The sequence below is a fragment of the Xenopus laevis genome, chromosome 2L, assembly GCF_017654675.1.
Source record: "Xenopus laevis strain J_2021 chromosome 2L, Xenopus_laevis_v10.1, whole genome shotgun sequence".
Classification (NCBI taxonomy): domain Eukaryota; kingdom Metazoa; phylum Chordata; class Amphibia; order Anura; family Pipidae; genus Xenopus; species Xenopus laevis.
The window spans coordinates 112094388-112121564 of record NC_054373.1 but is presented as its reverse complement, the minus strand read 5'-3'; the positions used below and the strand labels follow the sequence as shown (position 1 = coordinate 112121564).

General features: G+C 35.4%; 1 protein-coding gene across 5 annotated transcripts in view; it reads right to left on the bottom strand.

The window, feature by feature from the left end:
• Positions 1–27177, bottom strand: part of dmd.1.L (dystrophin, gene 1 L homeolog) — a 1148817-nt gene that overhangs the window by 577674 nt on the left and 543966 nt on the right. For all 5 annotated transcript variants that reach the window (XM_018244936.2, XM_018244933.2, XM_041580924.1 and 2 more), the window contains 2 exons: positions 18878–19050; positions 4760–4904 (listed from right to left, as the gene is read on the bottom strand). In XM_018244936.2, the coding sequence (XP_018100425.1) occupies positions 4760–4904; positions 18878–19050 (318 nt within the window). The remainder of the gene's footprint in view (positions 1–4759; positions 4905–18877; positions 19051–27177) is intronic.

Genomic DNA, 27177 nt, shown 5'->3' with positions numbered 1-27177 from the left:
TGGCACAAATAAACAGTGGCCACAGGGATGGCTAAATGCTTAGTGATTATTATGGGGTCTGTTCTCTGGAAACTGGTTATCCAGAAATCTACGGATTACGGGAAGTCCATCTCCTATAGACTCCATTTTAATGAAATTATTCAAATTGGTTAAACAAGGGAAGCTGAGTAATGCTATGGCAGAGTTAACTGTGAGATTGAAGTAATAAGGAAATACATAGGCAGGTGGAATTTGAAAGAATGAAAAGAATCCCACTGATTTTACTTTATAATGCATTCTTAATATCTGCCAGTTTTTTTTACATAGCTTACTTTGTGTGAAATCTTATGCATCAACACCATTTGAATGGAAAATGTTGGGTATTATGTAAACTACAGGTTTATGATATATAACAGTAGACTAAAATAAAAAAATGTTACATTTGCTTATTCACACACATTAGAAAGACCAATATATCACTCACCACCACCCCTTCCAAAGCAAAGAGGTTTTTACCTGTACATGGTAACGGTACACTATCGATATTTCTGTAAAAGTTTTTCATCTTTTAGCGTTACTGCCATTTTAATACTAGCAGTATTGTATTTCTGTTGCAGTATTGTATTTCTGAGGCTATGGACTGAGAAACCATGATATCTTGTAATGACCCATTATAAAAAAAATAGAGCCTTGTAAATGCATAAGCAATCACAGCTGCATATAGTTCTTAGTCATATGTATATTTTATAAAGAAGAGCTTCAAAAACTCATTTCTGCACCTAAAGGGCAATGGCACATGGAGCATCTTGTCGCCTGTGGGAAATCCCACTCTCCTGCTGGCAACAGAATCCTGAAAACTCGTTAGTATGGTCGCATATTCAAATTAATGTATGTAAAACAGTCCTAATGCTTAATCATGCAAAAATTAAGAAAAAGGCATTTTCATGAGCTTAAGGTAGATCAAGATATTACTGGTAAATATAGATTGAATAACCTTCAAACCTCCTTTATGAATGCATAGCATTTTCTTTCCAGGCTTCTATCATGAAAGCGTTCACAACCCTGAAATTATCCCAATGCCCTTGCTGGCAGTAATTTCAGGGTTCCCTATCATCAGTACATGCAAGTGTGAACTATTCATCAGAAGTGCTTGGGTGGTTTGGTGCTCCATGCTGGTTTCTCAACTCCCTCACCATGTACCAATATGGATAGATTAATCTGTTTTGATAAATCACATACAAGTTGTGATTTATGTCCCTCCTGAGAATTAATGTTCAAATGACATCACTTCTGGCAAACAGTTTCAATAATATCATTAGCATCTGAATAACTAGCAGCAACTAAATTGTGGTATTTTAAGAAACCTGTTAAGGGTACCTTGAAATTACCTACAGGTCTAGGCTGATGGTAATTACAGGGTTCCCTGCATGTAATTCATCAGAGCAGGCGGATGGGGTCTAAGGCTACCTGGATTGTCATGTTTCTCTAACTCCAGGCTATAAACAAACATTTGTTTGTAAGTCATATGAATGCCTTAGAGTTTTTGTAAATCAAGGAGCATGTTGGTCTATAAGTTAATGCAGAACAGCTTTATTTATACCAATTATTTCCACAGTTTCATATATTTCAGTTACACAAAAATGGCTGTTACCTGGCTGACACGTCAAAAGAAAGAGAGGAAAAAATGTATTTTTAATACTGATGGGCGAATTTGGGGCATTTTGCTTTGCCGAAAAATTTGCGAATTTCCAGCGAAATTCGCAAAACACTGAAAAATTTGTGAAACAGTGCTGGCGTCTCGTTATTGACGCCGGTGTCGTATATTTTTTACGCCAGCGTCCACTTTTTGACACCACCCAAATTCCCTGGCGAAAATTTGCCAACGTCCGGCGGCGAATTGTGGGAATTCACCGTGAATTTGTGCCTGGCGAATAGATTCACCCATCACTAATTATTAATTCAATCCTCAGGTACAATTTTCATAAATCTGCCCATGGGTGGCTAACCCTTGGGCTCCAGATTTTCTTAGACTACAACTTTTAAGAAACAAATGCATTACAACGACAGATGGAGCAAGAAAATTAACTGTTTACAGAAATGATACAGTGGAGAGGAGGTCATTGATTCAATGCCATTGTTTGATAATCTGGTTAGAATGAATTCCTATTTTACAAGTATATTTGATGTTACTACTATGAGAGCACAAAGAACATTTCAAGCACTTCAGCATGAATATTAAAGACAGTTTCTAAATACACTAAAGCCTCTGCCATCTGCACTGATTACTGATAATAAAACACAAATACATCTGTTTCATTAGTTCAAGGTTTGCTTTATATAATTTCAACTAATGTTATATAAACCAACTGTGTACAATTAGCCATGTTCAAATATGACATCCAATTTTGTTATCCACACAAGGCTGATAAAAGAAATCATTTTCAACTGAAACCATTGTACTAAGAAAGGCCACCTAACATAAAGATCATTCATTTATAGGTTTGTTCCTAATCCACAGAACATAGTATTATGCAGCATTTTCCTTGGCTGCTAAGGTAAGTCTTCCAACAGGTTGTTTGTTCTACAGAGCTGCAAGATCTCAGAGTAATTAATATAGTGCACCATCATTGCTCCCTTAAGATCCTACATGCTTGGTGTATCTGTAAAATGATGTGGCTTGTAAAGGAGGGCATACTCCTATTCTGTATTAGTTGCTCCCATTATTTACAAGCTGAAAAGAAAATTTTAGTTCAACTGGTTATACAGGCAATGCTTTACATGGAGGCCTATTTATTCAAGGTCGAATTTTAGTGGTTTCGAGGTTTTCGAAACCACAACTGAACTCACTTCATCTAAAACCATGAATGTCGTGACATTTGTTAAAAGATCCAAAAAAGAATAAATGGAAAATAATGCTGAACAATCTAAAAAAAGGTTTTCGGGCAATTCCGATAAAAAAATATATAATAAACTAGTCCAAACTGATTAAAAGCACTCCAATAAGATCAGCTCACCTCCCATTGACTTCTATAGGACCTCAACAACTTTTACCTAGGGAAGTTTTGTATTAGAGGTTTTCTTGGTTTTTCCACTTAGGGGCATATTTATCAAGGGTTGAATTTAGAATTTAAAACCGACCAATTGAAATTTATTCAAAAATTCTAATTTTTTAAATTCAGGTGGATAGGATTGACCCACAAACTCGAATCAAATTTGAAACAAATTTGATTTGAGTTTTTTACCAAAAAAAAATAATTAGAAAAGGTAACACCAAACGACTCCAAATTTATTGTAGGAAGCCCCCCCCATAGGCTAAAACACCAATTCGGCAGGTTTTAGATGGTGACTAGTAGAATTTGAATTCTTAAAGGGACAGTACATGATAAATTTCAAAATTCGAATTTAGTTTTTTTTTTTTAAACTCGAAATGAATTTGGACTATTCCCTAGCCTAAATAAACTTGAAATGTAAATTTAAAAATTACATTTTTCAATTCGACCCTTGATAAATCTGCCCCAAAAAGTACCAAATACTATTGTAGACCAAAGCCTGCAAAATGATTGCATTTTACAAACTAATGCTAGCTAATGCAAATGCTATAATTCATATACATCAAATAGCAGATCATAATGATCACATGATGTGCTAATTAACCAACCAAATGCCAATTTCTAACTTTTTTTTTTTTTTTTAATAATAAAGTTAAAGAAGTACAGGCACTAGTATAAAATGTTTTCCTGAAAGCAGACACATGGCAGTGAATGAGGATACAAAGGGTGGATAAGCAAATGGTTTTAAACAAACAGGCAGCCTTATTAAAAAATAATTCCATGGAAGAGGATTAATTTTAGCTGTAGTTCATATGGTTGCCTTGAAATGAAAATTTCTGGATTTTGGTCAGAAGGCCATCTGCATACTTGTGAAAGCATTTTGAAATAAATCCTTTAATTTTAAATATGCTTCACAGTGCTCAGAAATCCCATAACAACACATTTCTGAACTATTAAATGTCATAATGTTCAGCTCTATATGAAGCTTAACCCAGTAGAAAGTTTTTATTCCAGTTCATCTATCACATGGTCCTTGCAAATGCTAAAATATGCATTTTATGTAAACAAGGAAAGACAGCGGCCAGCATGTATTCCATACACCAGTCCTCCAAGAGAACAGACAAAGGAACAAGACACAATCTTAAAATAAACACCTTATAAAACTCCTTACATACTGGTGGATGAAACCCAGCATCTCACATTGACTAGAATGTTAATATAGGGTAAAATGACTCTAATCAAATTAAATTAATCAATTGGCTATGAAAGGGCAGATAAATTTAATTTTTTTAAAAATTGTTATTGTCTTGTAGATAGCAGTTTAATCTGATAAAAGCAACTGCACCAATACATTTCCAAAGTTTTATAGATTCAAAAAATAAATACATGTAAATACTTTTTTCAAAACTTTGCTGCTAATAAAAATCATAAAAATTGGTGTATGTTTTTCTATTTTTCAATTTTTAAATGTATATCTTATTTTACTGTTTCATGAACGAATGTGGGATGTTGTGCTTACATCTAAATTTCCTATTGTAAAAAATCAGCAAAGGATGTGATTTTGCATTTATGTATCAAATAATCCAGCAGATATTGCTAATGTAATGCAGGTCTATCATAGGAAACAGTACATGACATAATTTGAATGACTTTGAATAACCTTAAATTGAAGTTATATTAAACTGGAATAATGAAGGTGTCTAGATTTAGACAGAAATGACTAGGCCTACCTTCATTTGATGTTTAAACTTTTCAGATTCTTTTCCATCACCTGGAGTATCAGCAAGAATAAGTTCAGCTTCGTTTAACCAGTCGTTGAAATTATTCATATTATCCTGTAGAGTCATCCATTTCTCCATACATCTGTCATACTTCCTGAAAATTAAAAACATAAACCCATTTTTAAGAATGTCACTATACCCCAGATCAACTTGATAACAAATGTCAGCGGAATTATTGGTATATACAGTAATGCAGATAAAGGTTTCATGAAATGGATATTACATCTCTTTTTTCAGTGGTACAGCATTATTTAAAGTAAATGGATTTATAACGTGGCTAAATAAAAAGCTGCATTCAAAGATAACATGGGGAAGCACATTTATCAAAGGTCGGATTTCGAATTCATGTGAATTTTTTTTAACTCTAATAAATTGAAATTTACTCGAAATTTGATTGGGGGGTTATTTAATAAAAAAATCAAATATCTAAAACTCAAACGAATATTACCGACCCGAAAACTCGAATAGAATTCGACTAAACTGGAATCAAGTTTTTTCTTCAAAAAAACTTGAATATCAGGAAGGCTACTAACATCTTCAAATTGGTCACTGGACCTCTCCCATTGACTTATACATGAACTCAGCAGATTTTAGGTGGCAAATAGTCGAAAAATTTAATTGTTAAAGGGGCAAGGCTGGATAAATCTCGAAATTCAAATTGAGTTTGGAGTAGTTTTGACCATAAAAAAAAAATTAGAAAATTTGAATTGAAATTTTCAATTCGATCCTTAATAAATCGGCCCCATATTGTTACTACTTACTGGTTGCAGTCTCAGGTAAGAGGTATAGTAGCCAATAAAAGTGTTCCTAGATTTGTGGAAAAATTATATTTAGAATAATTTCCATTGCTTTATATCTATGAGACTTCTGTTTTTCTTCCCTGTCACATGATCAGTGTATCAAAAATGGGGACTTGAGGTAATTGATGTAAAATGACAATATTTACTGATCTGTACATGCCAATTTACTAAGATGGCATGATAGGTTTGTTATCATGATATAAATTATCTGTTGGTTAATCATCTTTCTGAATGTGTAGTTTTTCCTATAAAGGCATTCTAAAAGAAAATTAAACATGATTAACAATAGGATGAGTTATAAACAATGTTAGAAAATGTAATTTATATATGCAAGTGCAAAGCAATACGAAGTAAGTAACATTGAGCCAATGAGCCCTGACAGTCTGTTCTGATGATTCTATCCATCCCCCTTATGCTCAAAATGCAACCCCTCCCTTAACTTTTACCATTGTAAATCTGTGGATTTGGGACATCTGATGATATCATTATAGACATTGTTTAATGCATGAAACTTAGAAGTCCAGAAGAAACTTAGTCTAGAAGATATTAGCACTTTCACACGAAGGGCCAGATTCAATTCAGTGAGAAAGCAAAAAGCATTTATCATGAGAAAAGTCATTGATAAGATTCAATTTTAGATGCAATTCAATTCAGAAAAACTTACAGTATCTCATGGTTTATCGCGCATTAACTCTATTGAAGTCTATGGGAAAGAAAGAGAACTGAAAACACACATTAGATAACTTTTTCTCACCGAATTGAATCTGGCCCAAAATCTTTTAGAATAGCCAATTTTTCAAAATGTTAAAATGCGTTCCAGTAAAGGCATCTAGTTGGCAGATTTTGTTGGACTCTGGGTTTTGCTCATATATATAATCACTAAATTGGACTCATCTGTTATCCATAACAATTCTATTGTTTCCGTTCTTTGAATGAGAAATAAATATTTAGATTTATTAATGATCACGTTTCTTTCCCATTCAAATTATATCTCATGTATGAGTTGTTTTCCCATATATGAATCCAATTTTTTCAACTATATTCACAAGTAAGTTTTTCAATGAAAATACAGGCATGGATCAGTTATCCAGAAACCCATTATCCTGAAAGCTCAGAATTACGTAAAGGCCATCTCCCATAGACTCCATTAGTAAACAATGTTCTTTTTCTAGCAAGAAATAAAAAAAAATGCATTGTTTTCAAACATTTGGGAACTTGCCCCTAATATAACAAATGCACTTTTTTCGTTCTTTAAAATATACACACAACATCTTTTTAACATTTCTATTTTCACTTAGGGCTTGAAAAAATAATAATAATGATATCATTGTTTCTAGGTGACAGCTCGCTGAGCAGGGAAGGTGCATTAGCTGTAATGTGTTTTGCAAAGACTCCTTGTGAATGGCCTTAATGAATTCCAAGTCTGCTCTTCAGAATATTAGAATGGATAAAATACTATAAAATATAATGGAAGTAAATGTAACTAAGCAGATTATACAACTGTGAAAGGTTGCCATCCATTTGCTTAAGATACACAATTCAATTCTACTGGCATTCTTCGTAACTTTATCAACTCGTTTCCATTTATAAAAATGTGCAGCTTGTGTACCTTAGATCAGAGCGTCTGAAATAATATATAGTTTAGAAGAACACCACGGACTTGGAGATGATCTGTTACCATGACAATATGTTCAGCACCAGTGCACAAATAATGACCTGTCATCAACAGATCAGATGCTAGGGAAAAGTGCTAAGATCTTCAGATCAGGGCTTAGCTAATTCTATCAACTATATAACAGCAACCTGTACTTTTTCCCAGTTTTGCCTCACTGCTTTCATTTTACAATGACAGAATCTCAAAGTAATAGCGAACGACAGATAACAAAACTGAACTTGGACTCTTGCACATGGCCTACTGCTTGGGATTTGTCTTGTCTGAAGAGTTACATTTATCAAATACAATATGAAAGCCATTTCTTTGATGGATTAAGGGAGATTTAGTTACTTCATCCCCCTACATATTCTAACATATTTTACCTTTGATGGTAGGACATTTTATATGATGTTTCATTCAGTAGCAAAGCTGTCCCCTTTTCCCTCTTGCTCAGAATACAGAGTGGCAAAATTAATCCAGCTCTTCTATTAGCAGGTTTGGCAGGCCTATCTGGAAGAACTTTGCCTGTGACTTTTATCATCTATACTTAATGAGAGGGCATCATTTGTATGATTATGTAAATAGGCTGACATAGACTTACAAATGGAAAATCCTGATCACTAGGCTGAACAAGTAATTGCAATTCATAATGAAGTGATTTGCATAATAATTCTCGAAATGACTATGAACGGCTCCTAGCAAAGGACTCCGGACCAAGGAAGAAGCTTCGGGTTAAAGTCCAAGGTTCTTGGTAACCAGAAAGGGGTCAAGAGTAAATGTAGTCAATTCCAGGCAAAGTTCAATAGGTAGGCAGAGCAGGATCATTGTCAGGGTCAAAGCAAGGGTCAAAGTTCAGGAATCGATCAGAAAAGCAATATAGAAACATCCAGGAACACCCATAATTGAGACCTATTATCGGGCACTGAACTGGTGTCCTGGGCATCCTTTTATTTCAAATCTTGGCGACAAAACCCGGCGTCATGATGCCACGCATTTGCACGCTGACGTCAGCGTGCAACATCTTGAATTTGCCATTGACGGTAATGGGAGCACTGCAGAGTGCTACTGACAGAAGTCACTTTAGTTCCTATTAAATATTCTAGAATACAATATACAGTCTTGGTGCAAATAAATCACACATGGGATTTTGGTAAATATCACTGTTACTAGGTCCATGTGAAAAAAATGAGGCAAAATCTGGCAAACATTTTATTCTTTTATTTTGCTCATATTTCAGACCTACCTGAATTTTTTTTGTGCTTTTTAATTACATTTCCTGCATAAACTTTTATTAGTCCTATTAAAATTGCCTAGATAACAGCTTTACACCTCTTAAACATGGCAGATTTAAGTAATACCTCGAAGAGTGGATTGGATGACTTCTTAGATGAGCATGGCTATAATGGGGGAATGTAATATGTTTTGCTAGAGCAAAAAAAACATTCACCAAGACCATTGCGAAGATATGGACAGTATGCAGCATCAAAATATATTATTCATCGGATATGTAATTGAGGTTTGTTAAAAACATACGGTAATTTCTGTAAATAAAAAAAAATATTTGCCACTTTGCTACATAATAGATTTTGCCCTAGAACTGCAGCATGCTATGAAACTAAACTGACTATCTTTGCTATCCTGATATAGACTACCCACTCTGGCTTATTCTTTAAATACCTATAGCACCTACTTCCTAGTTAGCTGAATGTCATGTTAATCCATATGGAGAACTACATGTTCTATCTGCTGTTTTTCCAGAAGGGATATGTAAGTCCTAAAATTTTGATTGATTAATTTCCCCCTAGCATGTGCTTCACTGCTGCCAACATTTGCTTGACATCTATTATCAATTATCTATTATTTTCTTAAAGGAGAACCAAACCATTGCTAATAAAAACCCCTACCCTACATAGACCCCCCCATCCCTGCTCCCCCAGCCTAGGTGGTTCCTTTGGTAAATTCCCCTAACTCTGTTACGCCGTTACGCTGTTATGCCATTCTATTCCCGAAGATCACCGAAAAGAAGAATATGGCGCCCCGGTGGACTCTGATGCCCTGAATCTGCACCGAGGAGTAAGTAAAGAATTATGGGCATTTACCAAAGGTACCACCTAGGCTTGGGGGAGCAGGGAGGGGGTTCTATATAGGGTAGGGGGTTTTATTAGCAAGGGTTTGGTTCTCCTTTAAAACCATCTCTTCTATTTAACATAAACATCTAACATTTTTTATGTAATTTTTTTCAAGGTGACTTTCGCAAAAGTTAGGCCACATGGGGCAGACAGGCAAGTGTGCACATTATGATAATGTATGGATTTATAACACAAAACGTATTAAAACTATGTCTGATAAAAGAATGTGTATTGTAGATTTTTTTTTCTTTTTAATGGTTCTGAACCGGCCATAAGCATCACAAATTCCCCTATTTGTGTGCCTATTTGTAGGTGGTAAGTGTAAGTGGTCTCTACTGTAAGAATCTATACAATGTCTTCTTACAATTCTGTTTTTTGAGGAATTTTTCAGAGGTGGTTAAGTTACAACAGGGCTTTTCACAGACACAATCTGACAGAGGAACAATGACATCTAAAGGACACCTCTATAGAAACATGGGGAGAAAAAACATTTTCACTATGTTACCATTACTAAATGAAAATAGAAAAATAATAAGACAATAAAAGTTAGGAAACAATTTACCTGAATGATGATTCATTTTGCTTTACCTGATATAACTCTATAGCAATATTATATTATTATCCTGCTACTACAGACAACAGATAAAGGAACATTATCAGGCAGGGGTAAATCATGTAATTTACTTATTTTTTTTTCTTTGGAAATCAAGTTGTACGCACTGCAATAATATAATGAGAAACAACCTTTCAAATAATAATAAATCGGAATTTCTACAGAGATAAGAAAAATGGGATCTAAATTTCATCTGAAATTGCTAGACTGCCACAGGAAAAAAAAAAACCATTATAAATCTATTCTTTTCATTAAAAGATTGTTACCGCAGCTACAGCATGTAATTTGATCAGGTGGGTTACCAAGATTTAATTAAAATAGCTCCCACCATATATCATTTAGGAAATGAAAATTTTGCTTGTCATTCGACAGAGCAAAATGCATGATGTGTCAGATTCCAGCCAGCAAATTTGATAGAACACTAGCCCTATTTAAATAATGTGCTGATACCTTTTTGGTGTAATTTAGCTCTTTTGCATTTTAATTCTCAGGAATGTAGTTAAGATGCATTTATAACAATAAAAAGCATAAAAAAGAATAAAAGCATTAGTAGCGTCATACTATATACAAAGAGTCCTTCCCTTTAAATAACAATACTGTGGAAAAATTTCATGGAGCTGCACAGCTTGTACCCCTAGTGAAAAGTGCTGTTATGCTATAATTGTGTGCTCAAATGCTTTTATCAAAGGTATGCAAGTCGATAACTACTCCTAAAAGGGTGGTTCACCTTTACGTTAACTTTTAGAATGTTACAGAATGGCCAACTTTAGGCAACTTTTTAATTGTTATTCATTATTTATTTTAGTTTTTTTTTAATTATTTTCCTTTTTCTTCAGACTCTTTCTAGCTTTCAAATGGGGGTCACTGACCACATCTAAAAAACAAATGCTCTGTAAGGCTACACATTTATTGTTATTGCTACTTTTTAGTACTCAACTTTCTATTAAGGCCCTCTCCTATTCATATTCCAGTCTCTGATTCGAATCAATGCATGGTTGCTCGGGTAATTCTGACCCTAGAAACCAGATTGCTGAAATTGCAAATTGGAGAGCTGCTGGATAAAAAGCAAAATAAATAAAAAACCACAAATAATAAAAACTTGAAACTAATTGCAAATTGTCTCAGAACATCACTCTCTACATCATACTAAACATAAACTCAAAGGTGCACAACCTCTTTAAAGCTGCCTTTAATCAGTCCCTTCCCTCATGCTAAGATCCATATAGAAATATTTTGTTTAAAAATTACACATGCTCCAAAACTTTAGGGTAAGTTCAGAATTCACAAATTCACTTTTACTACCTTATGTGATAGCTGAACCTAGTCTAAGCAAGTGATGTTTTTTTAGATTTTTGAATTATTAGACTTATTGGGCTGCAATTTAAAATGTTGTCTGGTTGTTGGGGACACTGACCCTAGGAACCAAAAACAGACTGTGAAGCTTAATGTTAGTTTTTATTCTTAATTTATATTGTTTATTTTTCTATTCAGGCCTTCCACTATAAATCTTCCATTTTGACTTCTACCTTAATTATGTCACAGCATACAAAAAGTAATTTCATCCAAGCCTGAGAGCTGCCTAACAAAAAAAAGTAAATAATTTGAAAGTCACAAATAAAAAAAAAACTTATTGTAAATAGTCGTGTATTAAGTCTGTCTACAGCTTACAAAATGTTAAATTTTAAGGTGAAGCATGCTAATTCTTTTAAATAAACATACTTTCTGTTTCTCTTTGAGACAATTAATACATTTTAAACTCTGGGTTAAAACCAAATTAGAATATAATGTCTCTCATGAGGAGCAGTATGTCCTTCTTGCTAATGAAAATTAGCTTAACATTAAGATGGGCCTAAGGTTGATGCATTACCATTATTTTCTAATTAACAAATAATATAATTTAAATACTAATTGTACTTAGTAAACAAACCTAAATGATCAATTTATTCTGATGGATACTGCTTTTAGAATTTTTAATTAAAGCACACATGTATGCAGGGTTGAAACAAAATATATTTCTGGGGATTATATAATATTTGTTACAGAACAATATTGTTCTTTAATTTATAAAAAGCAACTCTGAAAAATCAAGCAACTATTGTAAAAAGACTATAAACTTTTAAAATGATGTGTTCATATAGTCAAGTGATGTCACCAAACTAACAAATTATGCACTTCTTGGAGTCAGCTCTAACACTCTTGTAATGGGGGGCAAATATCTCCTGTGCCATACCCATGTTAACCCTTCATGTAGCACCAACCTTTTTTGTGGAGGAAACCTTCAGCGAGCACAATGCGTAGAGTTGCAGTTTAATCGCTTTCTCTTTATTTGTCACAGCCCTCAGCAGAACAGCAGCCCATTCACAGGGCTCAATCTCCCTGCCTTTTGCAGAACATTGCCTGTAACAGCAGACTGCCAGGGGTGGACAAATGATCACAGGCCCCCCTCTTGGGCCCTGGCCAGCTCAATCCAGATCAGCCTTTCCACTTAAACCCTTGCTGGTGGGATTCCTGCAGGGAATGCTATACCCACTCACTCCTAGTTGGGGCCATAGCTGACCATGCTAATTACCTCGCTGACTTACACTCCCTAGAGAATACTATTACACCAATAAGCCTCACACTACCTAAGCTCAATACCTCTTCCAGGAGATGACTCTACTGCTGCAGTGTCCTTTGCTCATCTTGCTTCCCATGATGGATCCCTAAAAATCACTTCCTGAAACCTTCACTTTTACAACCTGCTATTCTCCACCCACTGGGGACTTTCCCACAATAATTGTTATCCTCTAGCTCCCCCTATTGGCCAACCTAGACAAATGTAATAACCATTACTTAATCATTTACATTAAACCATTAACAATTTACCCTATTACATCCTCACAAATGCATGCACATATCACTTTTAAGGTTTTCAAGCTATATTGCCGGATATCGCCATATTTTATGCATTCATTCACAAGAAGTCTTCAATGAGCTAAGCAGGGATGACCATGGGATTGGTCTTGTGACCTGTCTCAAACTATGACTTGCAGCAAGGTGCTTCCAGGACCCTATACGGTATGTGCTATCTACAAATTGATGGCATCTTGGGTGATTTTAGACAAGATAAACCCCTATATGTAATAAAAGGCACTAAGTTTGCCCAGTAGTAGTAACCCGTAGCAATCAATAAGATGTTTGCTTTTGAACAGGTGACCAGTAAATGCTGCCTGCTGATTGGTTGTATGGGTTATTGCTCCTGGGCAAACTTAGTGCCTTTTATTACATAACCCATAAATGATATTAACTGTGGCACTGGAAATTTATTAAAGTGATCCTGAAATAATTTGAACATTGATCTCTACTATAAAAGAGAGTTTGGACAAAGTGTGTTTTCTCCTTGCTTTTAAGCTGCTTTAGTGAAAGGGGACCCGTCACTAGGGATGTCGCGGACTGTTCGCCGGCGAACTTGTTCGCGCGAACATCGGCTGTTCGCGTCCGCCGCAAGTTCGCGAACGTCGCGCGACGTTCGCCAATAGGCGTTCGCGTCAAAATCGTTCGACCATTCGACCATTCGAGCGCTAAAATCGAAGGATTTTCGTTCGAATCGAACGATCGAAGCATTGGATCGAATGAAATCATTCGATCCAATGGCTTCGATCGTTCGACTCGAAGATTACAATCCTTCGATCGTTCGAATCGAACGATTTTCGGATGATCGAAGTTCGCGAACAGTTCGCGAACTGTTCGCAAATTTTGCCGGTGTTCGCGAACGGCGTTCGCGAACACATCGGCGGCGGTTCGCTACATCCCTACCCGTCACCCAAAAAAATAAATCCAAATCCTACTTTATCTTGTAAGTCAAGCAAAATGAACTTTAATTATACTGTAAAAATTATTTGAATCTTGTTTCCTTCCGTCTGGGAATTAAAAATGATAGCAAGCAGGCAGGAGCCATTTTGTGGACACTGTTATTAAGGCAAGCCTTGCATCATCTCAGAATCTTGTTTGAGCAATTAAACGGTGAAGAGAACTGGGGGAATGTGGGAAGAGCAGTGACCTCTAGAAAGTGATAAATGGAAAGTGAAAGTTATTGCCTGCCCCACCTCTATGCTAAAGTAGGGGCAGGCAACATTTGATTGACAGCTAAGATTTTTAAATGAGTTTACCACAGCTATGAGTACTTAAATAAAAAAAGAATTTGGGTTTCATGTTTAATTTGAAAAGGACATTTATTATACAGCTTTTTTTATGTCTGGGTGACAGGTCCACTTGAATATGCTCCAGTAGCTCTTTTGTGCTGAAAAAGTAACAATACTGGTTCTTTCAGGAGCTTACAATCTAAATGAACAAAAAGGCAGCAGTTTAGATTAATAGCACTTCTCTTTCAGCTGATAAACAGAATAGAAAATATACCCCTATAATATCAGTTATATTAGTAGGGCTCATTCAGAAATTTTGTCCATTGCAGTATGGAACAAAGTTGGTGTACTTAATGTGCAAACAGGATTGTGAATTTTTATTCATGCTTAAGAGCTTTTTAAATATGGCATAATGACAAACTGTGAATATTTATGCACACACTGGGGGTCATTTATAAAGTTTGCGCAGCACATAATGGTTGTATGGCGCATGTTTTTTCCTGAATGCAAATATATTGCACTGCTCTGCCCGTCTTTCCGGTTTTTGCGCACCCAATGTGCAAAGTTGTTGTGCGTGAAAATAGCATTGACAGTAACTTAAATTCGCAGTTTGTGAAACTGTTTTGCAAAAATTTTATCCGCCACCAAAGTTGTGGCACAATTGAGTCGCAGAGTGTGCGCATAAATATTTGCAATTTGTGAATTGTGACATATTTAAAAAGCTCCTATAGACATTCGCATTGTGAAAAAAAATTCACAATTCTGTTTGCACCCTCTTATTCAGCTTTATAACCATGCGCAGGGCAAATATATTCACTTTGCAAACCAATCTGCCTTGCGCAAAGTTTATAAATGACCCCCACTCTGTCTTTGAGTTATACCAGGACTTTGGTGGAGAAAAAAATACTTGCTTAACAGTTTTCACAAACTGTGAATGTATATTTACAACATTATTGTCAACCTACAGTCACACACAATGACCACATACGGTGGCCACGCTCATATAGATATCAATCTAGTATGCAAGCTATTTGCGAATATACAGTATGTGTGCAATGTGAATCTAGTTTGCAAGCTATTTGTGTGTGCAATGTGAATCTCAACGTTATTCACAAGAATATGCAATATGGGCACAGAAGCAGTGATGGGCGAATTTCTCCCATTTCGCTTCGCTGAAAAATTCGCCAATTTCCCGCAAAATTCGCAAAACGATGAAAAATTCACGAAAAAGTTGTGAACATTTATTCACACATCACTACACAGAAATGCAATATTTAAGCATTTAGGGGGAAACTTACTCCATAAAACCATATGTGAAAATATGTTCTGTGTTAAGTTTATGAATGGCCCGCACTAAGTTTGCCTAAGTACCATAACCAATAGCAACCTATAATATATTTGATTTTAAACAGATACCCAGTAAATGCTTCCTGCTGATTGGTTGCATGAGTTTCCTATCTCTTTTAGAATGCCAAAATGTATCTATTTTTCCATGTAATATCATTATTCTAACTCTACACTGTATTGTGAGTGCTCTGGAGCATTATGAAGTATACCATATATTCTGAATATTCTTCTGAGATTTTTGAGCTAGATAGCAAGGTTTAGGAGAAAAAGAGGAGAAAAAAAGCTGGGAGGAAATAGAGGGGACATCTTAGACCACAGATGGTCAAAAGGGAAAAGTGAGAGATCAATTCAGATCACAAGCATTGTTTTTTTTCTAAGTTTAGCTAAAACATGTTTGAATAATAGCAGCATAGATTTGAAAATCAGGAAGAGTACAAAAACAAAGTGATGGTTTGTATGCATTTCATATTGCTGGAGGACCTCACAAATGCTTAATCTGGCCAGCTATGGGTTTAAATTTCCCTTCTGACAAATGCATCCCACTTATATTGACCATATTAAAGGATGTTATGACAAACCACCCAAAGAATTGTTCAAAAAGAGCAATTATCACTAGTGTTCAACCAGCTTAAAATTAAGTAGGGGTCATTTACATTAATAAGACATGAAAATTGAAAAACCAAGAAACTGTAAAGGTAGTATTTATATGTTAGCAAGATAACACAATAGGCAATATGTAATAAAAGACATAAACAGAATTGCATTGTAATAATGTTTTCTACACAAGTTATTGCTGTGTTCATTTTCATTGAGCATTGCGAATTTTTAATGTAAGTGGCATGGATTTTTTGGTGTAAAACGTTCTGCTTTTCCAGTAAGATGTTTTATTAAATTCACTGTACACTTATGTAAAGAGCAAAAAGCACATTTTTTTCCATGGGTGAAATTGCAATGTGTTTACAAATCATATCTTAATATGTACATACTTCACTAAAGCTGTTTATTACATACTGGGGAATTTATCCACATATATGTGCAAGAGATAACCAATACTAACAAACTGGAGTTTCCGACCATTTATCCAATTGTACAGCATCATTTATACATCGGTGATAAATCTTTCTGTAACCTGCCTTGGGTTTAAAAAAGAGAGGAAGAAAGGCCACTAAGTGATAGAAAGGAGATGCTCAGCACTTGATCGATAAATTACAGGCAATCCTTGTGCCTCAATGATATTGCAATACACTGCAATGCTTATAAATTTAAACTGGCTGTCATCATGGAAACTGAAATAAACAGAAAAACTGGTCCTTTCAGAATATAGAATGCCTTTATTTTCCATAATTATGCAGTTAATTTAGCTGAATTTTCAGGTACATTTTTTAATGGTCTTAAAGCTCTTTCCACCCTTATTGTAAAATGTTCCCACAGTTACAAAAAAATTATATTATACTGTAACGAGGACTGAGATTTGTAAAATAAAATTCCCAAAAATATTACAAGCCCACACACAAGTAAATTTAATATAACTGAAAGGCTTAGATGGCAACATTTCTCATATATATTGTTAGAAGGCATGCCAGAGGTTGGGGGAAACTCCAATTTGACTCACATCTTATCAGTTGAAAAATAGGCATCTCTTAAGAAATAGGAAACACTGAAATTGTTAAAACATTTAATATATTGGTTAGTTGTCATCCTTAGCTTAAAAAAGTTAAAAGTGTAAATAAAATTCCCAAAGTAAAAAAAAAAAGTTAAAAAGGTACATAACTCCATTAGAAAACATAAAAAATTACAGTTATTACTTAATTATAACTTAAATTATAGTGCAGTGTTTTTCTTGGATAATTACATAAAAAATAACAATATAGAGTTGTTCTAAAATGTAGGTTCAAAGTCTACTTTGTTCTTTCCATTCTTCTACTGTCTATTCCTATTGTGGTTTCTGTTTCAACTTTTCTTATGCTGTACATTGCTTTTATGTTCTCTTTGTCTTTGCCCTTTCTCCCTTGCTAACATATTACCCACTACTTCTTCCCTTGTGACGGTCACCAATTTACTTTTCTATTCTGTACTGTCTTCTACTTTGCCCTTTGTCTTCCTTCAGCCCTTAACTCACTCTTCTTTCCTTGCATATTTCATTTAGTTTGCATAAAGGCATAAAGGCAAACTGAAAGGGCTACCAAAGTGTTTTCATAGGGCTGATCTAACAGCAGTATTCTTTGAATGCTACTTGTTTTAGGATTGTATGATTATGATTACTCTCGTGTAATCATTTAATACATTATTTAATGGTTGTTTTTTTTTGGTACGTAATGATACATGGGCGATATGATGCTGGAAAATTGAAGCTTTGAGTCAATTTTCAGGTGTTTCACCAAAACCGCCAAATTTGGGAAAGCCTTGCAACTCAGTCGTTTGGAGCAGAAAGGCATGGGTGCTCATTTCATATTTGGTAGAATGTGTACTTCACAAAAATATATAGTTTGGTGGGATAAACATATTTTCTGTGTTTTTACCCCACAAACAATGCAATAACTTTGTTTATTTTTCATTAGCTGTAGTTACCCACAGGACTATTTGTATGCACTAACTTCATTTTGGGGCCTCTATGCCAGATACTTTGGTAAACCTATGCACAACCTGCATCAAACTGTTCAGTGGACCCCTGGCAAACATATTCCGGGTTCTTTTTTTTTGGTACCTAATACAGTGTGGGATAAACCGGGCAGCAAACAAAACCTTTGAAGTAATTTTCACAATATAAATACATTTTTAGAAAAACCGCTACATTCAGACAAGCTTTGATGTTTGTTAGTTAGGATTAGAGAGACATAGTTACCCATTTTAGAATCGGCAGAATGTGTACTTTTCAAAAATATATGGTTTTCTGGGGTAAACCTACTGTTTCAGGATTTTTTGGCCTAGGAATCTAAACTATGCTGATTTCTGCCTTAGTGCTTTCAAAATTCGGTAATATACGGCCAGGAGTTTTTGATGTACTAAGTCCTAAATTTCCCTAAAGCTATACATATCTGGTATTGGCACATTCAAGAGACACAAGGCTTTTCAAATCAGTTGGATTTTCATGTGTAAAATAATATATGTTTCTGGTATAAATTCATATATTATGAATATATTATTTGTCTTGTTTTGTATTTAGCGCTACAAATCTTTTTGAAGAGGTGGAAATACATGAAAACACAGATTTAGAAAGCTCAGGTTCTCTCAAAAATTGCATAGTTTTCCTAGGTAAACTAAAGGTTTCCCTTCAGAAAATGCCCCTAAAGTGAGAGAGCATAAAATGTTTCAAAAACGCTTGGCACATGAAACATGAAATTCTGCTGAAACTTAAATACACATTTCTTGTAATAAAACTGGACAATGTAAACACAGCACTTACATTTGCTTGTCTTTGTAAAGCTTGTTAACATTTTCCCATTCAAAATTAAGATCTGACAATTTTTCTTGGATTTTCTCATTTTCTCTTGGTGTAGCACATTGCATAACTGATTTCTTCTTGTTTTGAATCACCTCCAGCTGACCTGATAGTCTCCCAAGGCTGTCTTTTATATTCTGCAATGGTAATATCATTGAACAGGCACAAAAAAGATTAGTTAGTCTACTAAATATTAAACACTCCATAGCAATAAAATAAAATATTAAGAGACTTTTAGCACTTGTTTCCTCATTTAGTATTTACAAATGTATATTTATTCCGAAATGTTTATCTAAATGTGCTTACTAAATTTCTGAAACTCCACTCTAAAGCAGATGAATACTATCAACTCAGTAATGCAAATATGGAAAAAACATTTGCAGAAGTGACGTTTCTTAGCTATATACAGTGGGGGTTATTTATAAACACTGGGACAATTTGCACCTGGGAAGTTGACCTATTGTAACCAGATGATTGCTTTCAGTGTTCAACCTACAGCTGTCTGAAAAAAGCTAATCACTGATTGGTTGCTATGGGTTACTGCCCATGTGCAAATTTGCCCAGTGTTTATAAATGAGGCCCAGTATGCTCTATGAGAATAAGGTGAATATTAATAAACAGTTAATTTACAGTATACAATATTTATATTTATTTTTTAGATGCTTCTGCTAGACTATCACAATGCAGTTACTGAAACCCACAGCAAAATCAAACTTTTTTTCCCCCACATGTGGGTTTTCAAAAAAAGAAATAGAAAACTTGGAAGGTTATAGTACCGGAACTCACTCAAAAGGGCCACATTTATGCCAGCAGACACAGCAGATAACTTATGCTTTACCCCGCAGTAAATTGCATGTAAAACCACTTTCATTAAAGCTACTTGCATCCAAATGCCTTCTCCATACATCTGTATAGTTATGCTCTAAAGCAATCAGTCCTTCCTGCCTTTTGTTCCGAATTGAGCACTTCTGTTTTTGAAGAGTGCCACTGTGAAAACCCTGAAGTTACCATTCCCTCCTGACCAGGTTGTGGTTCCAGGGATTCCTCAGAGGCCTGCATTAAATGCCACAATGCAGTTGTACCCAAAGAATCAGGCACAGGCGTCACTCACACACTGAACACCAGAAATGACAGCAGGTAGACTATGAAATTTGCATTTATGTCTGATACAATGCCCATATTCTGCAAATCAATTATGGGGACAAAACTGCACATTATATGAAAAATACAGTATATTGCTAGTTGCGCCAGAAACTGCTCTTTGCTCACTGCATAAGGGTATATAAATGAGCCTTACAGTTTCTATAACCGATTGTTTGAGCCCGAAGGCTTCAGCAATAGTAAATCAGGCCCTAAGGGACAGATATATAGAAAAAGAGAGTTGGCGGTTTTTTCAAAAATCGAGTTAAAAAAAGGCGAAAAAAGTAAAATGCAAGTATTTTTTGAAACCCAAATTCGTCAGAATTTATTAAAAGAAAAAACAAGTGGCCAGAAAAAAATTGGCAAGTAAAAGCTGGGGAGTTTCTATAGAAATCAATGGGAATTCTCTCAAACAACTTTATTCTTTTCTATCTCAGTTATTAAAAAATTTTAGATTTTCAGCATCATTGAAAATTAATGGAACAATGTAAATTCTCGCTGGCGTAAAAGTTTTCTCCACCAACACCCACATCCACAAGTATTTGAAAAGTTGAAAAGTATTTTGTCAAGATTTTTTTCACAACCATATTTTTTCTCCCTTGAATACAAAAATGAGTAAATCAGCCTCCCCGCGTAAAATAATATTTTCACTTTTTACATTTTTTAAATTTTTTAAATTTTTTAAATTTTTTACATTTTTTAAAATGTTTTAACAATGTTTAAAAGGGACATTTAAATTGTTGCTTAAATAGAAAATGCGCTCCTATCTTCTCTCTGCCTGAAATAAATATTGATGCGCACACACAGGTCAGAAAGGTCTCTACCAAGGCTAATCTGACCTTTGTTGTTTGTTAGGTCTGGAAATATACATAATTATTATTATGATTTGAATTTAATTAGAGAAATTGATCCATGAAGTAATCAGACTGACAATCTGAAGGAAAACCAAGGTTAAGTTGTCAATAACCTTATTACTTAATTTATTTGTCTTTCAATGGATTGACACATAGCATGTAGTAAATACTGAACTTGATGGACATTTTTTTTACTGTATAAAATATGTAAGAGTTTTCAGTTAATTACAGATAGTTGTTATGAACATATTGAATGCTCTGTTTTATTGTTTACAGTAGGGGTGCTAAAAAGTCAGATCTTGAGCTTGTGTATTACAGCAGCCCATAACTGTCCACAAAAAGCTACTACAATTCTTTCATTTATACATATAGGGGTGTATTTATCATGCTGTGTAAAACATTGAAGACCATCACCGATGATTTTGCCCAGAGCAATCAATCACCAATTAGATTTCTACAGTCACCTACAAGTTAAAAATTAAACAAAAGCAAAGATTTGATTAGCTGCTATGGGCAACATCAGGTGGTGAATATTTTACATAACATGATGAATAGGCCCCATAGTGAGAACGTAGATGCAGCCTATAAGATTAACCTTGTACTGCTTCTCAAATTTTCAGTTTTTTTAACAATGACTCAATACATTAGTACTGTTCAATAAATGCTATCTGTTTAATGAAATAAAGTCACACTTAAGGTAGCACTACCTGGTTTATTTGAGCTCCTGGGAAAGGACATATATCAAGAGATTGAACTATGCAATTTTATATTTGATCTGGAGTAAAGTTTGAGACATATTTACAGGATTGTGCTACTTAGTCAGTCCTTTAGTTAGCGTTTTATCTGCTAGTGAGTCATATTCTGATTCTTAGATTCTGACCTCAGACATTTTTGCACTAAACACACAATTATTTAAAGCCATACTAATAAATGATCTCTACCTTTGATCTTTTATTTCATTTTCTCTTATGGTCATTTTACAAAACAGTAATGGACACAGTAGGATTTTTATTATTATTCACACATACACACACTATAGTTTCATATTTCAAGAACTTAATCATTTATTCTACCTGGACAGCTGATAAAAATAGCTTCAAGCTATTTTTAAGTATGAAAATGCCAAGAGAGATTCTATAACCTGGTTTTACGAAAAGAGCACACAACTTTCATTTCTAAGAAAAAAGGATTAGAGAAACCCATTAGCAGCTGGAGTGACAATAGCCTTTGGGTAGAGGATCCATCTTAGTGCTCTTGAAGGGAAAAAAACATAGCAGTAGAGACTCCAGTTCATTTTCACTAACTTAGATTTGTCTTTTGCTGACAATCAAAGGACAACACCCAATATAAAAGTCTTTTCCCAATGCTCCAAGCACAAAGATCTAATAAATGTGACACATGGACAGATTAACTCAAGAGAGTATTGAATCACTTAGCTTATGAGTGGATGATAAAATTACAATGTGGAAATTGGAAAATGTATCAAATTTAATGAAAAAAATAATCAAATCTAGCATGAGATAAAATGTTTGGATGAAACTGTGTGGATGCATGCAGCTTTTGTAGATGCAAGAAACATCTTTGTCTACTCTACACGGAAGTGCCTAACATTTTCTAAAATTGTTTTTGTTGTTCAATTAACAAGCTGCCTAACATGAACCCATAACCCACCACCACTCCATGAACAGTAAAATAATAGTGAGTGGTTGCTAAAATATCACTAAATACCTCTCTGCCAGAATGAAATCCTAAAACATGTTAATTTCAAGACTCTAAAAGAGGGGCATAACATTTTCTATGCAGTACCATAAATTGTTGTGTAATGTGTCAGCTGTTGCATTTAATCTAATTATTTAGGGGATCTACCCTTAAATAATTAGATTTGCCTAATGCAAGAGAAGGTGATTGTTAGCAACTTTACAACTGGCATCAATTAATCATTTGCAATGGTTTTGAAATGATTTGTAGATAAAATTTCTATTACTTGAGGTATCTATTTGTATCTTTCTATTCTTTGCACTGCTTCATCATATACTGTAGCAGTATCCAGCAGTGATGTGCAGGTTGGCCACCAGTTGGGAGCGTTTGGTTTGTGGGTTAGGGTTGTGTAAGGGTCAGACTGGGGAAGTACACTCCATCACTGCTCCTGAAGATTCTGTGTCTTGGGACTAGAGGCATGCACAGAAGTAGGGCACAATGCGATATGGCACAAGTATGGGTCTGGTGTGAGCAGAATAGCAACATTTTATGGCTTAGGGTTGGTTGAGATTTTTCTGACGTACACATCACTTGTATCCAGCTCTCCTCCAGCCAAAATTTCAGTTCCCTAAATACAGGTTATGTTATTATAACACTTATGAAGAAGCATACAAAACACTGTGGGAATTTTAGTCTAGGATGAAAGAGAGATGATTATGTCCTACATTGTAGAAATGTAAAATACTGCAGACAACAGACATAGCTAGATAACAGATACTGCTTTGGATTGCAACAGCAATGTTGGAATGTTGCCTAAAATTATATTTTCATGTAAAATGTCATTTATAATTAAATGTATCATCTTTAAAAAGATGCTCAACCAAAGCAGTAGAGCCTCACTGAGGACTGGGTGACTGTCAGGATTTGCTGGGATTCAAACCAGGGACCTTTGCATTTCTGGTGCGATGCCTTAACCACTGGGCCAGGTGAGCAGCCTGCAAGGTTTCTCACTATATATTACCTGGCCTTTACAACCCCAGTCCAGCAGCAGCCTGATTGGTTTGCAGTCAGCCAATCAGGGCTGACTCTGTCCTATTTAGGGCCAGTTCTTCAAACACTACTTGCATGAGCATTGGTTCCCATCCTAGCAGTGCGGCATTGCCCCTTGCTACGGGTTCCTGTTCTAGCCTCCTTCCTATTCTGCCTTGCCTTATCTTATCCTATCTTGTCTTGTCTGAACCCTTCCTTGTCTTGTCCTGCTGGCTCTGAACCTTGTCCTGTCTTGATCTGCCTTACATTCCCCTTCCAGTTCTGCTCTGATCCTGCTTTAAACCTTGGTCTTTCCTTGCTTTAAACTTGCTGTGACCTTGCCCTGCCCAGCTTTCCTTGCTATTCTGAATCTTGCACTGCTCCAAACCTGATCTCGCCTTGACCTTGACCTGACCTTGTCTTTCTGGTTCCTGCTTCTTATTCTGTTTTGACCTGTAGCCAGTCTTTATCTGCCCTCCTCTCACTCTGCATCTTGCCCTGCCTTTTCCAGTCCTCTCCTGCTATCCACTCCAGTCCTCTCCTGCTATCCACTGCAGTCCTCACCTGCTATCCACTCCAGTCCTCTCCTGTTTTCCACACCAGTCATCTTGCTATCCATTCCTTTCCTGCTATCTGCTCCAGTCTCCTCCCACTATTCAGTCCTCCTGTTCCCGATCCCAAGTCTGCTCCCGAGCTACGCCTGTGCCTTCCTGTCTTATACTTTTAGTCTGCTCCTGTCTCCTGAGCTACACCTGCACTGTCCTGTCTTATACTTCTAGTCTGCTCCTGATCTACGCCCACACCATACTGTCCTGTTCCTGCCTTCCCTTTACGTGTTCCCTAGGCACATACAGCTTCTGCCTCAAGGACTCGCCCTTCTCTCATAAGTCTCAACAGCACCCCTACCTAATCCCTGACAGTGACTTTAAGAGCTAATTCACATGGCCTGGCTCTCCTCATTCACTTGGCTTCCTGTAGTATTATTGCTATGCAAATGAGTGACAAAGAGACTAGACCTGCTCAGAAGAGCTGGAAGCTGGGCTGCCAATGCAGTTGTTCTCTCCCTGCATGCATTCTTGTAGTGGAAGAAGGGGTTGATGACCCCTTCATTCCAAAAAGGAAGCCAAATCCAGAAACTGGTTAAGCAGCTACTTTAGTAATGATATTAAATGAACCATCACAAGTAGTGTGTTGAAAATATTTATTTTTTCAAGGTGCAACTACTTTGTTACAAAGGTGGATGTCCTCATAAATGAACATGCACTTATTTTGAAAAAAATTACTTTATTTAGTAAAGCTAAATTCACTGGAGGGGGATGCCAAAATGTTAGGCACCCCCAGTTAATGAAATCACTGTTTTGTTCTTTGGCTGGTGTTTCTTTTTAAAAATGTCACTGGCCTTGGAAAAATAGAGGTCCTGTGATGCCATTTTACTTGTTTCCCTCAATTTGGGCTTGTACCTATGCAGTAGAGTAATTTGTACTAAATGCTGCAAATGTTTGAGTATAACTCTAGGTATACCTGGGAAATGTAAGTTGCTGTGCAATGCTTCATTACTTCTTGTCCTGAACCACTGCATGTTTTTCCTAGGAGTACTAGTCCATGGAAAAAAGTAGTGATGCAAAAAAAAAAAAGTTGCCGAAGGAAAAGATTAAGTTTTTGCAATTTCACAAATTTTCTAACAATATCAATACTGGTCAGAAAATTCCTGAAAAGATCAGATTGAGAACAAATCTTCAAGATTCCCAGTTCAATCCATCTTAAATCTGCCCCAAGTATTTCAAACATGTTCTTAGGTTTTTAGATTTTAATACTCCTGCAATGATATTTACAAACCCGCTACTGCAAGTATGGCCCGAGTGATAGGTAGACTGTAGACTGTAGACAATAGAAGTATCACAGTCTAACATACTGTAGCAAAAAGCATTACAGGTTTACTCACTGGTAAATGAAGCTGGCTGTACTGTTTCAGACTTAATTCTACACCTTTAACTCCTAAACCCTCCAGGAGAGTAATTGCCAGCTATATATAAGCTGTTTTGTCAAGCAGTTCATGCAATATTTTATTAATAAGTGCCTGCATTTTCTTTTCTATGTCATAAAGGCTCAATTCCTTCTTGCAGGGTTCAATATGTAGGAACTAAATGGACCCCCTTTTAATAGACTTGCGTGGGATTAGTTAATGTAGCAGTAAATTCAATTTAGGGGTAAATTCATCAAAGTTTGAAATTAGAACTCAGCACAGTAAAATACCACCACTCTTTATGGATTTTCACAGTTATATTTATCGAACTGAACTCCAGCTTGCTACAATTGATAAATATGCCACTAAAAATCACATAGAAATTATTAGAGAGTGGCGCAATTTTACTATGGTGAGTTCTAATTTCACATTTTGATTAATGTTTGCTTTAGAGGCTACATTTCCCTTTATATTTTAAAGGGATGCACTGAATCCAGGATTCCGATTGGGACATATACAAATTCCTGGTTAGACTAATTCAGAATCATTAATATCATGAGACTTTTCATCACATGAACATGGAAGTTTTGATTTATTTTCCATGAACATGCAGTATGCAGTTATTTTTAACCTTTCCTTACCCTAATTAGTAAATAATGGATTTGGTGCAAGGCTAATACTTAAAGGGGTTGTTCACCTTTAAATTAACTTTAAGTACAATGTAGAGAGAGATATTCGGAGACAAATTGCAATTGGTTTTCATTTTTTATTATTTGTGGTTTTGAGTTTTCAATTTTTATTCGGCAGCTCTCCAGTTTGCAGTTTCAGCAGTCTGGTTGCTAGGGTCCATATTACCCTATCAAACATTATTATATGAATAAGAGACTAAAAATTAAACAGCAGAGGCCCTGAATAGAAACAGGAGTTATAAAAATTTACAGAACATTCGTTTTTCAGATGGGGTCAGTGGCCCCCATATGAAAGCTGGAAAGAGTCAGAAGAAGAAGGGAAATAATTGAAAAATTATAGAAAACAAATAATGCAGACCAATTGAAAAGTTGCTTGGAATTGCCCATTCTATAACATATTAAAAGCTAACTTAAAGGTGAACCACACCTTTAAGACATGGTTATAAGTGTTTTTCATTTAGGTAAATGCCAGATGGTTATAGAAAGCAGTGACGCCCTACGTGTGCCATTGTTCTAATAATTATTTATTTACATGTACAAAGTGGTATTGTTGCATTAAGCTAAAATCACCCTGTGATTTTAATGATCGTCATTTTCCTATTTTGTCAATTCCAGCAGTGTGAGTTTTATACCAGCCTTCACATGTAAATACATTATTAGAATGAAAACTGCCTGTGAAAGACTGATAAATCAATGAAAGCTTACAGAAAACTGTAGAAAGACAGGCCAAAAATCTTCACTTTCACTTACAGGAACTAATAACTTTGAAGAAAGTATAAATGCATGACTAATACAGTCAAATATAAATGGAATTCATCCAAGTTTCTGTGTACTTCAACTGGAGAGAAAATTAGGAAGATCGGTTTTTAAAAGAGATAAACTGTGCTAAAA